This window comes from Maylandia zebra, linkage group LG1 (genome assembly GCF_041146795.1).
Source record: "Maylandia zebra isolate NMK-2024a linkage group LG1, Mzebra_GT3a, whole genome shotgun sequence".
NCBI lineage: Eukaryota > Metazoa > Chordata > Actinopteri > Cichliformes > Cichlidae > Maylandia > Maylandia zebra.
In genome coordinates this window covers 43,000,084-43,014,373 of record NC_135167.1, presented here as the reverse complement: position 1 = coordinate 43,014,373, position 14,290 = coordinate 43,000,084, and the positions used below count along the sequence as shown (strand labels likewise).

General features: G+C 41.2%; 1 protein-coding gene and 1 long non-coding RNA gene across 2 annotated transcripts; one reads left to right on the top strand and one right to left on the bottom strand.

Annotated features, from left to right (window-relative positions):
- The first annotated feature begins 1,138 nt into the window (after window positions 1-1,138).
- On the top strand, window positions 1,139-3,147 carry LOC143419595 (uncharacterized). The gene is made up of 2 exons (XR_013099615.1): window positions 1,139-2,622; window positions 2,934-3,147. It is a non-coding gene; the product is annotated as an uncharacterized LOC143419595 (long non-coding RNA).
- Window positions 3,148-4,214: 1,067 nt separating this feature from the next.
- LOC143419592 (ankyrin repeat and death domain-containing protein 1A-like) lies at window positions 4,215-12,904 on the bottom strand. Its single transcript, XM_076886967.1, has 6 exons — window positions 12,812-12,904; window positions 12,614-12,712; window positions 10,150-10,245; window positions 6,760-6,952; window positions 4,998-5,129; window positions 4,215-4,803 (listed from the first exon to the last, which is right to left on the bottom strand). The coding sequence occupies exons 2-6, from the start codon at window positions 12,653-12,655 to the stop codon at window positions 4,742-4,744; spliced, it is 525 nt and encodes a 174-aa protein (XP_076743082.1). The 5' UTR covers window positions 12,656-12,712; window positions 12,812-12,904; the 3' UTR covers window positions 4,215-4,741.
- Window positions 12,905-14,290: the final 1,386 nt, after the last annotated feature.

Genomic DNA, 14,290 nt, shown 5'->3' with positions numbered 1-14,290 from the left:
AAAGCTATTATATCAAAACGTAAAGGGAAAACAGTTTGATGAGCTGTATAGTGAACTGAAACTGAAACAAAACGAAGCCTATCATTAGGAATACTGACTTTTTACAGCTTCAGTTCTTTTTTCACTCAGTAGGTGGCAGCAAACTACAAACAATGGTTGCATTTTACACTCATCCGTTTTCATTAGAGGCAGAAGCCAGAAGCACATCCAGGTTTAGGTCTGCTGCTTGGTGCTACACAGAAACAGGCTGAACAGACTGAAACTCACATGAATTTGGACGAATCGAAGTAAGAATGTCACTTCTGCTCAATTGAATTGATTATCATGACCCTCACTAAGAGCCACTTAATAAGTTAGGAGTAATGTGCCAAAGTAGTATAAATATTTGAACTTTTGGCAAATCCAGCAGGTTAATGAAGTGATTTCACATCATGTGTTCAAACGGCTTGTCAGTTTTTAATATATCCCATGTGTGCATACTTAAGCTTTAAAAAAATACAGTCCAATGACCTGATAGATGTTTGCTGAACATTGTGGTTTACATCAGCACTTAAACTAAAACATAAAGAACCTGTTTTGTGCGGGCTGTTCGATACCATGAAGCAAGACCTCTGAACATCTCAGTTTTTACACACACACACACACACACACACACACACACACACACACACACACACACACACACACACACACACACACACACACACACAACAGGAGTTATAAGGTTAATGGGCATCCAGTCAGTTAGCTAGTAAGTACTTTGGGTTTAATATTGACTCCAAATCTCCCGAACACTATGTCGATTTGAGAATGCAAGACCGAAACAGCGAGACCAAGACCGAGACCAAAGTCAGTCGAGACCAAGACCACGTAAAAGTGGTCTCGAGACCAAGACCAGTCTCGAGACATCCAACTCTAGATAATATCTCTTGGGTGGTATGGGAACTCCTTGGTGTTCCCCTGGACAAGCTGGAGGAGGCAGCTAGGGCAGGGGTGGGCATTCTCAGTCCACGAGGGCCGGTGTCCCTGCAGGTTTTAGATCTCACCTTGGGTCAACACACCTGAATCACATGATTAGTTCGTTACCAGGCCTCTGAAGAACTTCAGGACAGGTTGAGGAGCTAATTTAGCCGTTTAAATCAGCTGTGTTGGTTCGAGGACACATCTAAAACCTGCAGGGACACCGGCCCTCGAAGCCTGGAGTTGCCCACCCCTGAGCTAGGGAGAGGGAGGTCTGGGCTTTTCTGCTTAGGTTGCTACCCGGCCCCAGAGAATCTGAAGAAAATGGATGGATGTATAGATGTTCCAGGTGTGTCGCCATGTGGGGAAAAATGCTTCAACACATGGTTGGGTTGGTAGTGTACCGGGGGCTTCTATTTAGGACTACGCTTCCTCCTCACCATCACTCAGCAATCATGTTTTCCCAACTGCTCGGGAAAATCCGATGGAAGAGAACTGACGGGGCCTCCGGAGCTACAAACAAGCTACATTTATAACAAGTATAGTTATTAGTAAAGTAGGCCAAGGGGTAACTAAACATCTGAGCAGGAAAGAGTAGGAGAGACAGGTGAAGAGCTAATGCTAAGCTAGCGAATCCCTAAAGACACAGTGACTGAACACTGTAAATATAATTAGTGGGTGATTCAACAGAGTGTGCTTTGGATAAAGCGCAGGAAGATTACACTATGAAATAAGACGTTATCTATAAGTTTTTAATTAAATTGGCTACACAGATAAGCAATGCAAAAATACCACTGTAAGATAGAACAGGAAGTGATACTCCAGACTGAGACAACACCAAGAAGTATTTTGAAATGACCTTGAGCAAGATACTGAACTCTGAGTCGCTATTGATAAATTTGTGCAAATGTGTGTCTGGTACTTAAGTATAAGAAAGAGCATTTACATGAATGTTTGTGCGACTGGCTAATAAGAATTTTGAGTGCTCAATTAGAGCACAAAAACACTGTATAAGTGCCAGTCTACTTGCCGTTTTTCTGCACCACCTTTAGTTTCCAAACCTACTACTGCACCCATTTGTGCTTAAAGGTTGAGAGGTTTTCAAAATTCAAACAAAATGTAACTGTACTATGAAGCTGTCTCCTCCTCAAATAATAATTATATAAATAGAAAAAGTTGGGACAAGCACAAAAACCTGGAATCCTGTTAACAAACAAGCAGAAAAACCAACGTCACTGGGGTAAAACGTGTTTGAAGATCAAATATGTACACAAAACTGACATTGGGTGATGCAAAATGGAGGGAAGAGGAAGCAATTTCTGTTTGGTATTATTGTCTATAGATAATAATATGCTTCAGAATATCATAACCATGAGAGCATGCTTATTTAATTATCTGCTTTGTGTGCTGAAGACCTTAAATTCTTTCAACCTATCTGCTCAGCCCCCGGCTTACTTTTCTACCTCCACTAGTTTCACAGAACAATCATGGAGACTAGTAAACACCAACATAGATATAGTACATCAAACTGTTCATCAAACTCAGATGTTCATGTGGTGTCTTAAAGAAATGCAGCAGCGTTTAAAGATTTCTCTCTGTTTGTTGTTTGACAGGCTCAAATGTGCCCATACCTGTGCAAAGGAACAAGTTGTTCTAGAAAAAGTAAGTAAATAAGCTCGGATGTTTTCGAATTTTGTTTACTTCATTATAGTAGAAAATCATGTTCCTATACATTTATTTTACCAATTAAAGCTTTGTCAGGATAACTTTAGTGGAAACATTTGGTTTAAAACAAAAAACAATGAAATGTCATATATTTTAATTGATCAGGGTCAGAAGCATGTAGCTGGGATGAGTGAAAGGCATATAAACCAGAACACCAGACGAACACATCTCCTCAATTTACAGCCTGTGTTTGTGATTTTTTTGTGCAGATACTACATATGTGTAACATCTTCTTTCTGTTTCCACAGACAACCAAGAGATGGGAGAGATTGATGCAGCTTGAATTTTATGCTTTTCAAATTTGCCTGAAATAGCTTTGTTTAAAATGAGAAATGAAAATGTATCATTGTCTATACTTTTCACCTGTCCGTTGACTTAATCCCAATCACGCTTGTGTAATTGCTAGTCAGCTGTATGAAATACTAAAAAATGAACAAAAATAAACATTCATTTTCATTTCTAGTAAGTTTGTTTCTTTATTCCACAAATCCTACAAGTCTACAGGTCAAAAATACACATTTAACAAGTAAAGATATGAACTCAGTCTTGTACTAGTATTTTCCTGACAAAAAGATATAAAACCAAAGGTTAATCTACTTAAGTAACAGTCAAACAGAGTGGAAATGGCTTTCAGTGAGAAAAACAATATTATTTTCCCAGTATTACTCTCCTCAAAGTAAGAGTAAGGCCAGTCAAAAGAGTAAGTGAAATGCACACCGCCTTCGCTCCATGTTGCTTTACTGTTGACTGAACTGCTAACTTGGGGTTTGCTCTCTCTGTTAGTACAAGAATTAATAATTGATCAACAAATTGATTTACTCTGACTTACAGAAACCTGCTTGCAGCAGGATGATTATATTAGTTTAAATAAATCAACCACCAATCATCAATCAAATGTGTTATGTACTGCCGTACTTTATTCACAATGAGTAAATAAGAATTTCATTAAAATGACTTTATTTTGGACTGTCACTTTAATTTTGTTTATACAGTACCAAATCCAAACAACAGTCGCCTCATGGTGCTTTATGTTTAAGATAAAGACCCTACAATAAACCCCAACAGTAAGATGAGCCCCTGTTAACAAGCACCTGGAGTCAGTGTGGAGGAAGAACTCCATTTTAACAGGAAGAAACCTCCAGCAGACCACGGCTTAGGGAGTGACAGCCGGTTTGAGGGGAGGACAAAGGGCAGAGAGGCAAATATTAACTTCATGTGGCCTACAGATTAGCTCGACAACAGTGCATAGAGGGCTTCATGGAATGGGTTTATATGGCCAAGCAGCTGCATCCAAGCCTTACAACATCAAGTGCAACACAAAACATCAGATGCAGTGTTGTAAAGCATCATTGTGAGGGGCGCTTTTTGTTAGGAGCTGGGCTCTGTCTTAGATCCAGTGAACTAGTGTTGGTGTGAGGGTCTTGGGGTTTGGGGTCTGGGATGCAGGGGGCCTGCAAGGAGTATGGAGCACCAGTGCCCGGAGTCGCCAGTTTCATGGTTTGGTCTCTCCATGCGCAGGGGGGGTCCACGCCTCCGCAGGGGGGTCCACGCCTCCTCGGATGCACTATCATGTGGAGCGAGCTGGCCCATGTTGGGAGGTACGATCTGCGCTTTAGGGAATCTCAGGAACCTCAAGGACCTTTGGGGGAAGCAAAATCCCACACCTAAGCAGCAGGCGTGGGGCATTTTGGGTAGGTTAGGGGCAGCTTGTCTTGTCCTTTCTTTGTGTGTGGATAACTGGCATGGGATGCAGCACATGGAAATCTGCAGCAGTGCAAGGCTGTTGTTACAGCCCTTCTAGGTAAACACAGTTCAAGTGCTGCAGTAGAGAAAACCTGACAAAATTGCACGGCAAAAAAAAAAGAAATAAATAGAGAGCAACTTTCCCCTGGCTGCTACACACCTATCTTTCATTAAAAAATGTAAACCATTATGTGACTCACAATTCAAATCATGTAATTTTATTTATAGAAAATAACATTTTTATTTCTTTAAATAAAGAAAGTTTTAACAAAGCTAACACAATAGCTCGATGATAAGCATAAACTTGTTGCCGTCACATTACGCAGCACATTTTAGGAGAGCTGGTCTGGGAGTTTGCCTTCTGTCGGATGAACTCTGGATAACAAACCAGAAGAGGAAAACAGAGAAAAGAAAAAAAAGTAGACACATTCCAGTGAACAAACAGAAAAACAGTCTTACGGCATTATTGGTCTTTCTGTGGAGAAATATTGTTAACTAATATTGTATGACTGTTAAAACTGACAAATAGTCTGACCAGTGAAAGGAAGTGACCTCCCTGATTAGCTCACCTGCCAAATCTGTCCGGGAGATTTCCACCAACCCCTCATAGAGGCCTTTGGTAGGGTTTTCTCCAGCTACGAGCACTCCATGAAGCCAGATTAACAGCATCCGGTGACCATGATCTTTGAAGCTTTTCTTACCTTCAATTTAGATTTATATCAAGCATTATCCATCTGAACTTTTAGTTAAACACAGTCACTGTAGACAGTTCTTATACCATCAGAACATTTATAGAATCACAGTAACTAACTAGTTCATATAGTCCACTGGGTCTGTATTGTAACCACAGACCAGCGTTAAGCAAGCGAGGTACTTGGCCAGTAAGCAAAGCTGAATGACATCCTGATATCTTACATTTTAAGTGCTCCAACAAAATGAAACAATATTTTATTTTATATAATTTAATATTTTATTTAAAGTTCAACTTTAAATTAAAAAAAAGGTTCAACAGGTTAAAAGTCAAATAGAGTTTAAAAGCAAGGTGTCAAAGATCTGGCATTTGGAATTAAAGAAAAAAGCTGTGCCCAGAATGTAACTCTTGCAACAGTGTACAAAAGCTGAAAAACTTATTACAATCCATGTTGCAAACTGCTGTCATCTTGGAGAGACTGCTCTTGGTTGGAGGACCAATCTACCCAAAGAGAAAGATTAGCAATTATATCCAACTATGTCCAACAAGGACAAGTGTGGGTTTGGATGGACGGAGGTACAGTATCTACCATTCAGGAGGAGGGCAATCTGGTGGGCAGTTTAGCCAAGTTATTGGCCAGTAGTTGGATGGGACGGGCCCCTTCTTGGGATCCTTGGGGATCAGGACAGCCTTCGGTTAGACATTCCGGGTGGGTCTCAACCATTAGCACCTGGTTCATTTGTGCTGCAGGATGCTAATGGAGTTAGCTTGTTAGCTTCCCTATCCAGTAGGTGTTAAACATGGCAGGGAATGGTGCTGTCCAATCCCTCTGCTTGACATGTCTGCCACTGTGATGGTTACTGGATCCTTTCAGGGAGGTTGTTGCAGTCTGCTCTTAGATCCACTAGGCACTGAGCATTTCTGTTATGTGTTGCATCCTTCTTACATATACTCTTCAGTATTGCTCTGTCTCCAGCGTTGGCGGGGCTGTTCTCATTTTGTTCTGCTGCCATTCAGACTATACTTTGGGTAGTTCAGTGGAGAACATCTGGTTTATTCTCCTGGCTTTTATCTCTCTGGTTAACCAAGATTCAGGTATCAGGTATAGGCAGTTGTAGTTGTGCTTCAGGTCATCATTATAAGACAAGATATTGTATGATAATAGACGTTTTTCTACAAAAAAGTGATGTTGTAAAAAAAACAAAAGAAAAACAACACCATCTGCTCTCTGAAATATTAAGGATTAAGCATCCATTTACTCATGTCAGACTATCCATATATTCTAAATAGATCTGTAGTTCATTTGTTGTAGTAGAATTGTAGAAAGAATTCTTGATCTGGGTTAAAATTGACCTAGACCAGAGTTAATCACCTCAGGTACTCAGAATGCTGTAGAGTGAATCAGTCAGTGCCAAATTTGAGAATTTATTTTCAATAAAATCACTGGACCCATGAAACAGTGCTTCTATGGTTCTGGACATTACAGGCCTTATATTACAGTTTTTCAAACTTGTATGATTTCCTGTGTAAAGATATATATATATATATATATATATGAAAAAACCCAACAAGTACAAAAAAGGTAATAAAAATAGCAATAAAACTGTCAATAATTTTTTTAGGAACTCAGCACTGCTCACCTGTCCACTGTTGTTCTATAGCTTGTATATGTGCTTCACTAAAGTCCCAATGCTGAGCGAGAATCTTCCACTCCCCATAACACAGATGCTTTGTGGCGAGGGTCCATAAGACAGAACGGAAGTGCTGTGTCTCTGGCTGATGGTCCTGTTTGAAGCTCAGAGGTCTTCTTACCTGCTCACATCCCCCGTGATCCTGAATTCAACAGGGAGAAAGTTTTGTGAGTCGTTCGAAGTTAAAAGGATGTTATCACGTTTTATGCATATGATGTACAAAGAAAACAAACTCTCAGTACCTCTTGCTTTTAAAACTAGCACAAAGAATTTACAAGATACTTAGCTGGTTTGTTAAATACCTTCTCCAGGAACAAAAGGCAGTACACAGCTGTTTTACACCTTAAGCTTCACACTCCCTTGCTACCTCCAAAAGTCATTTCCTTCTAAACCTAATACGTGGTTTTGTCATCTAGCAAGAACTGCAATCAAGCATTTGCAATAACTAATAAAAAAAGCACTTGGGACAATTGTGTTGGTGACAGCTTTTGTTATAATATCAATAATATTTCTATGAATATGGGATACTGTTACATGTTTGCATAGACTTTTGTGGAATATGGAGACACGCCTGGCATTATATGAGCAAAGTGAGACTCATTTTTTAGGGTTGGTGGAGATGAGTGTGAAGATCCAAACAATCCCTGTCAGTGATGGAGAAGCTTTGATGAAAATATTTGGTAAAAAGTTCACCAGCATGAAGGAAATGAAGTTTCAAACTTTCCTTAGGAGGAGCCCAGCACGCCTGCTTAAAGAAAAGTGAGTGTGGCGATGTGGATGCTTGCAGCGACTGCTGTATAGAGGCCATCCTGCTACACATGAAACACATCAGAGTCATAACTGTTATTTTAGTCACGTGTTTGTTTATTATCCTTATTGTTTTATCTGGGACTGTTTGCAGACATCTCAGAGAGAGGAGACACCAGCATCTGAACAGAGACTCAAACCAGCAACCTGCAGCTCCCTGCTTGGCTGCTCCAGTTTTCTCCTCACTCATGTTGCCCACCAGTGATTTCTAGCTGCCCACCCACACAGCAGGCTAGAATATGCGCTGAGCCTCAGCACCCAATACTTGGACATGTTTTCTTTATTAAATAATGAACCAGACCCCAAAAGTAAACAGCTGTTATTGCTAGGCAACGGGAGCAGCCTTTGGCGATGCAGCACCTGACATTCCTGACCATGTGGGCGGAGCATGCATGAAATGGAATGTTCAGTAGAACTGTGCAACACAAGCACTTAGTTCCAGCATGTTTCATTGTATCCAGACACAGCTAGAGACACATCTACAGCAGCATCTCTGTGCAGGACAAACGACAGTTGACGAAGAAACATCGAAAACTTCACTTCACTCCTCTACAAAACGTTGGCTCCTTTGTTTAAAAGGCCAAAATGAATCGAGGGAGAACGAGAAGAGGATCGGCGAGTGCTTCACCTCACAATTCAGTACAGCTGATTAACCTGCAAGAAGAACTTCAAATGATACAGGCTGAAAATATCAAATTAAAAGAAGAGGCAGAAAAATCAAGAGGAGAAGCTAAAGATTCAAAGTTTGAAACTGATGTAGTATTGCAGGAATTACTGCATGTGGGTCTCAAACTTAAAGGAGAGAAAATGGGAAAACAACAGGCAGAAAAGGAGAATGAAAAGATGAAGAAAGAACTGTTGGAAGCTCAAAAAGCATTGGAGGAAGAGAAAAGCACAGCACAAGAAGCCAACAATAAATATCAAACTGCAAAGAAGGAGGCAGGAAATGTGATGCAGGAATTACAGGAGGTGCAGGAAGCTTTTGAAGAGGGAAAAAAGAAAATGCAGTTGGCAACTCAAGACACTGCAAATGTAACAGCTGAAGCTGAAACACTAAGGAAGGAATTACTGCATGTAAAGCAACAACTTGAAGAGGAGAAAAGACGTAAAGATGAGGCAGAAAATGAGATTGAAAATTTGAAGAAAGAATTGTTGGAAGCTCAAAAAGTGTTGGAGGAAGAGAAAATTAAAATACAGGAAGCAAAGAAAGAAATGGAAGATACAAAGAGTCACACTGAAAACATGAAGAAGGAACTGATGAAAGTGCAAGAAGAACTTGCAGAAGAGAAAATTGAGGTGAAGGTATTCAAGAAAGAAATGACGGTGACCAAGAAAGACTGCAAAGACGCACTGAAAGAAATGCAAAAGCACAAAAAGGAAGCTAAAGAGCTCCTCAAACACAAAGGGAAACTGGCCAAACAGCAGCTGAAAGAAAAATTTAAAGATGCCGAGGAGCAGCTCAACAAGACCTTAAACGAACTGAAGGCAAAAGAAAAAGAAAAGCAAGCTGAGGACAGGAGGGGATTCTGGAGCAGACTGCTGAGAAAGAACTGACTCAGCAGCATCAATAGTTTCTTCCTCCTAATGTTAAAATCTCCACCTTTCTTTCACCCCATCCTTCTTCTTGGGACGTTTGCTTGTTTTTTAAAAACTGAAATGCACAAATAAAATTGCCATAACTTGACCTCATGTTGCCTGCTTCTTTTCTTGTGTGTCTGTGGATGTAAAACAGTAACACACTTTCTGCTCTGTGTCTTTAATTGTAAATAAATGCAATATGTTTTCATTTTAAAATGCAGTGCAAAAAACTTCTGCTCTGAATCTTTTTTTTAGCAAAAAGCTTTTTGTTGGCTGTTGTGGAAGTTTTCCATTTAAATAAAGCTGCAGACGAGCGGTGAGCGGTAGCTAACATTCTTTAATCAAACACACAAAGAACAGACAACCAAGCTTGATGAAGTCCCTGCATGACCGCGGGACAGACGGTCAGCAGAGTCTGAGCCCAGCATGGCTCTCAGTTAAATATCTCCAGGAACAAAAGGCAGTACACAGCTGTTTCACACTCCCTTGCTGCCTCCCAGAGTCCTCAAAGACACAAAAGACTCTTCCTGTGGAGTCGTCTGCTTCCCCCAACTTCCTTACTACACCCCCACCATTTGTCTTACTGTATGAGTGTGAGACATGTTAAAATCCAGTGGCACCAAGGCATCATACAATAAAATAATGTGATTAATACATAAGTAAAAGAAATTCCTTTACATGCCCCTTCCTGATTTCTTATGTTTTAAGCATCTTGGAGACCTAGTCATAGTGTATGCTCTGAGTTGTTCTCGTTCTTTATAACTATGCCTGTATGCCAGGATTTTTTTTTTATTACAAAATCCAAAACAATTAATATGTATATAATGTGAAAAACTCAACAGGACATGGGTGCTGATACGCTGGAAAAGAGTGAAAATGTATTTATCGAATATGAGCACAGATTTCATATAAGGAGAGTGTATTTAGTATTAATATAGCGTTAGCAACACTTACCTTCTCCCATTTAGAAAAACGGTCAGCTTTAATTATCATGTCCACCAGGACGACATGGTTTCCTCTTGCTGCCACTTCCAGACATGTTTTTCCCTGCTGTGTACATTAGATGGCCAGAAAAGCATTGCTTTGTTAGAAGACACAGCTATGAGTGTCATAGATCTGAATCTATACTAAAACAGTTATCATGATGCTGTGCTACAAGATTAACTTTGTCCGGACAAAGAAAAAGTGAACTACGCATCAAGGTTTCAAATGGTGTGAAAAAAGATAAATATTCTACTTAAGACTAGCGTAACAAAGATCTTAATTAATATGATATAGAAGGATCAATGCACCAACTGAAAACTGTTTTTATTTGTTAGTGTACAATGTGAAATACACAGCTCAAAAAAGTAAAGGAACACTTGATCATCAACCACAAGTTAAACTTTACGGATATCAAGCTGTCGTCTTCGGAAGTGTAAGTGAATCAATTAATTTCACCTTTTTTTGGTGCAAATCAAACAGGTGTACTGAAGACGTTCCAAGACAAACCTTACTGTGTTATAGCACCACTAGAGGGGGTTGCCCTACTTTACTAAGGAGGTGGCAGATGACATCAACAGGATGTACAGCGTTGGTAGGGAGGCATTACAGTATTCACATGCAGGTAAAGGGGGTGTGAGTGTGTATATGGGTGTGTGTGGTCATACAGGAATGCAAGTAAATACGTTATCCTCCGACACACCTCTCATCTGTGCAGAACTGCGCTGAACACGTTCCCAACCGGAAGTACAGATACCGAGGTGCATCATGGGTAACGTAGTATAAACAGTTACAATGAACAAGCGGACTTTTAACAACTGTAGTAGTTGGGGGAGTCTCGTAGTGGGTGTGTGAGTATAGTGTGGCAGCCATTACATGCTTGTGTGTCTGTTCTGAGAGAAACCATACCTTTGTAACGGGCTGGCGCCGGTGACTACCCATCTCCGCACATGTACGTACGGACAGAGTAGAGCCGTGGAGACTTGGCTTGTATGGTCTTATGTTGCTAACATCAAATAAATGTGTTGTTCGATTTAACTGACTGACTTTGAGTTATCCAGCTAACCTCCACACCACATGCTCGCTGGACCTGCTAGCTGTTCTTCCTCGCCAAACTGCTCTTACAGTTCCAAGACAATCTCCATAAAGTAAATGATTCTGCAGGTGATGGGACAGACCATTATTCTCTCCTAGAATTGCTTTTTGATATCCTCGTCAGTACTGGTTTGATGAGAGAGTACCTGCAGCACATCCAGGTTACACTGTGGCCATGTCCACACTGAGACGCCGTTTTCGGTGAAGGAAAATGCAGCGTTTTGAAAACGCTATCCAAAGCCGTTTTCGTGTTGCAGTGTGGACAGCGAATCCCGAGCCTTTTCAAAAACGATGACACATTTTAGTGATGTGATGCAGTCATGTGACCAATCAAACTAAGATAGCGGAGGGCATTATACAGCGTTTGTTTTGTTTGCTCTCAGTTTTGACAGCGCTATTAAAGATTAATATCAGTCTGTACGTGCTCCAGAGCTTTTCTTCAAATTCTTTAACTCTCACTCGCTTTTGCAACTTTGTACTTTTGTGTTACTCGCAGCAACAACTCCACCTCATTGTTAGTCCATTTAAAAAACTCGGTGCTTTTCCTCAACATTTGCCGCGACGTTTCAAAGAGCCGGAAAAGTAAATAAATGGCAGACGGAAATGAGGCAGGCCGAATCTTCTTGTGTTTCACGCATGCGCAGGACTGGAACGGAAGCGTTTTCGGCTGTTTCAATGTGGACGCACAACTCTGTGAAAACGACTGAAAACGATAGTGTGGACGCGGAGCGTTTTCAGACAAAAACGCCATTTTCAAATTTTAGTGTGGACGTAGCCTGTGTTTCCCAGCACAGTCTGAAGAGTGAGGAGCAGATAGTAGGAGACAGGCCAGAGCTGAAAGTTCATCGCAGTGTGAATGCTAGATAGAATTGTGTGTATGCAGGTTTGAATTGGTAAATTATGTTGTGTAAAGCTCCTTTATCATTAACCATGCTAGCCAACAGTACCCTGTACTGCTGGGATGAAATCCTCAGAGCTTGTCTTAATGCACTCGGTCCTGGGTTTGTGTTGCAGGGCAATACCCAGTGACCTGGCAATTATATAATGATGAAGACACTGATGTCACTGCCTGGCCCTCATGTTTCACACACCTGAATCCCTCATCCAAATCTGGGAGGAGATCCCCCCACCACCATCCACCATCTCATCCAGCCTTCAAAAGGCTGATGATTATGGTTTTCACTGACCTTTGTGACCCCTGACCCCTTCTTGTTTTCAATGAATTTCAAAACGTACGTCAAAGTAACATGAATATTTTTTAAGGTCTGATGTGTGACTTTAGTACTCCATTTATTGTTTTGAGCAGTGTACATAATATTCTGTGTGAAGCTGTGTGTGGTACCTTATCAGTTAGACTGAGACTAACTCTAGAAATCAGCATCATCTCAGCCAGGTCATGCCAGCCATGTTCTGAGGCAATGTGTAGTGCGGTCTGCTGCCTCTGTCGCCCACATGACAGACAACCATTAAGTAAAATTACTGTATTATAGGACATTTTATTATGCATTGTGTTCATGTGGCTGTGGAACTTTGTACTTACAATGTCAGTGGCATTCAGGTTGCTGCCAGCATCGATAAGCAATCGTACAACTTTTGTGTGATTGTTGAAAACAGCCAGGTGGAGTGGTGTGCAGTGTTGCTGTTTCAAAGAGAAACAGGTATTAAAAAGCTGCTCTCTATGATATTAACTTTTAAAACGTTTACAAGTGTTTACTGCCTAATTTTAGATTTCTTCTTCATTTTATGCACCAAAATGCTAACATGCTAACATACCACTGTGTAAGAATACCCATATGGAAAAGATATACCGTATTTTCACGACCATAAGACGCACTGTGCTAAAAGGCGCAGTCTCAGTTATGTGTGCCATTACTGTATTTAACACACACATAAGGCGCACTGGATCATAGGGCGCATACAAGTACCGTATGCGTATTTAAAAATAAAGCGGGAGCAAACCTGAGTTCGGTACCTTACTCACATTTTTATTACCAGTAATCGTCATCATCAACAACACACAAGCATACAAGTGTGCGTATTTAAAAATAAAGCAGGAGCAAAACAAAGTTTGGTACTCACATTTTTATCATCAATCAAACCCATCGAAGTCCTCATCCTCTGGGTCTGAATTGAACAGCTGCGCTAAATCTCCATCAAACATGCCAAGTTCACTTTCTTCACTGTCAGAGTCACTTTCCGTGCCGTGCGGCTCCTCGGAAATGATGCCGGCTTTTGCGAAAGCTCGAACAACAGTGCCAGCAGACATGTTAGCCCAAGCATCTACAATCCATTGGCAAATTGTGGCGTAACTCGCCGGGCGCTGCCTTCCACTCTTGGTGAAACTGTGGTCTCCATCCGTCATCCATCGCTGGATGTGTTTGTCGCCGATGTGTTTGCTGCAGTAGGAGCGGAAGATGGCCAGCTTTTCCTTATAATCCGCTGGAAGTTGCTGCGCTACCGTAGTCCTGGTCCGGATGGAAAAATGGCACCGTTTCATAAAAAGTGAAAGTGAAACTGCTTTTAGCCGAATGGTGACCGTCGAAATGCTTCTCCCGCTCGTTCTTTGCTCGATGATCCACCGCTCGAGTCTTTCCTCCAACTCGGGCCACCTCGCCTTATGTCCGCGGAAACTCAACTGCGTTTTCTTGACCTGCCGGAGCTTGTTTTCTAGCTTCCTCCATTTGCGAACCATCGATTCGTTAATCTTAAATTCTCTCGCCGCTGCTCGATTTCCATGTTCCTCCGCGTAGCTGATGGCCTTCAGTTTAAACTGTGCTTCGTAAGCGTGTCTCTTTGCCACTTTCAGGGTTGTTAAAACAACGATGTCCTGCATAACGCACATACCTGTTCTTTTATACAGGTATGTGCGATAAAGTCAACGCACACACTTCACCCTTTAGCGTTCTCATGGTGTTCTCTACTACGTCCTCCTTACAACACACAGGGCGCACTGCGCTATAGGGCGCGCCGTACTTTTTGAAGAAAATCTAAGACTTTTAAGTGCGCCTTATGGTTGTGA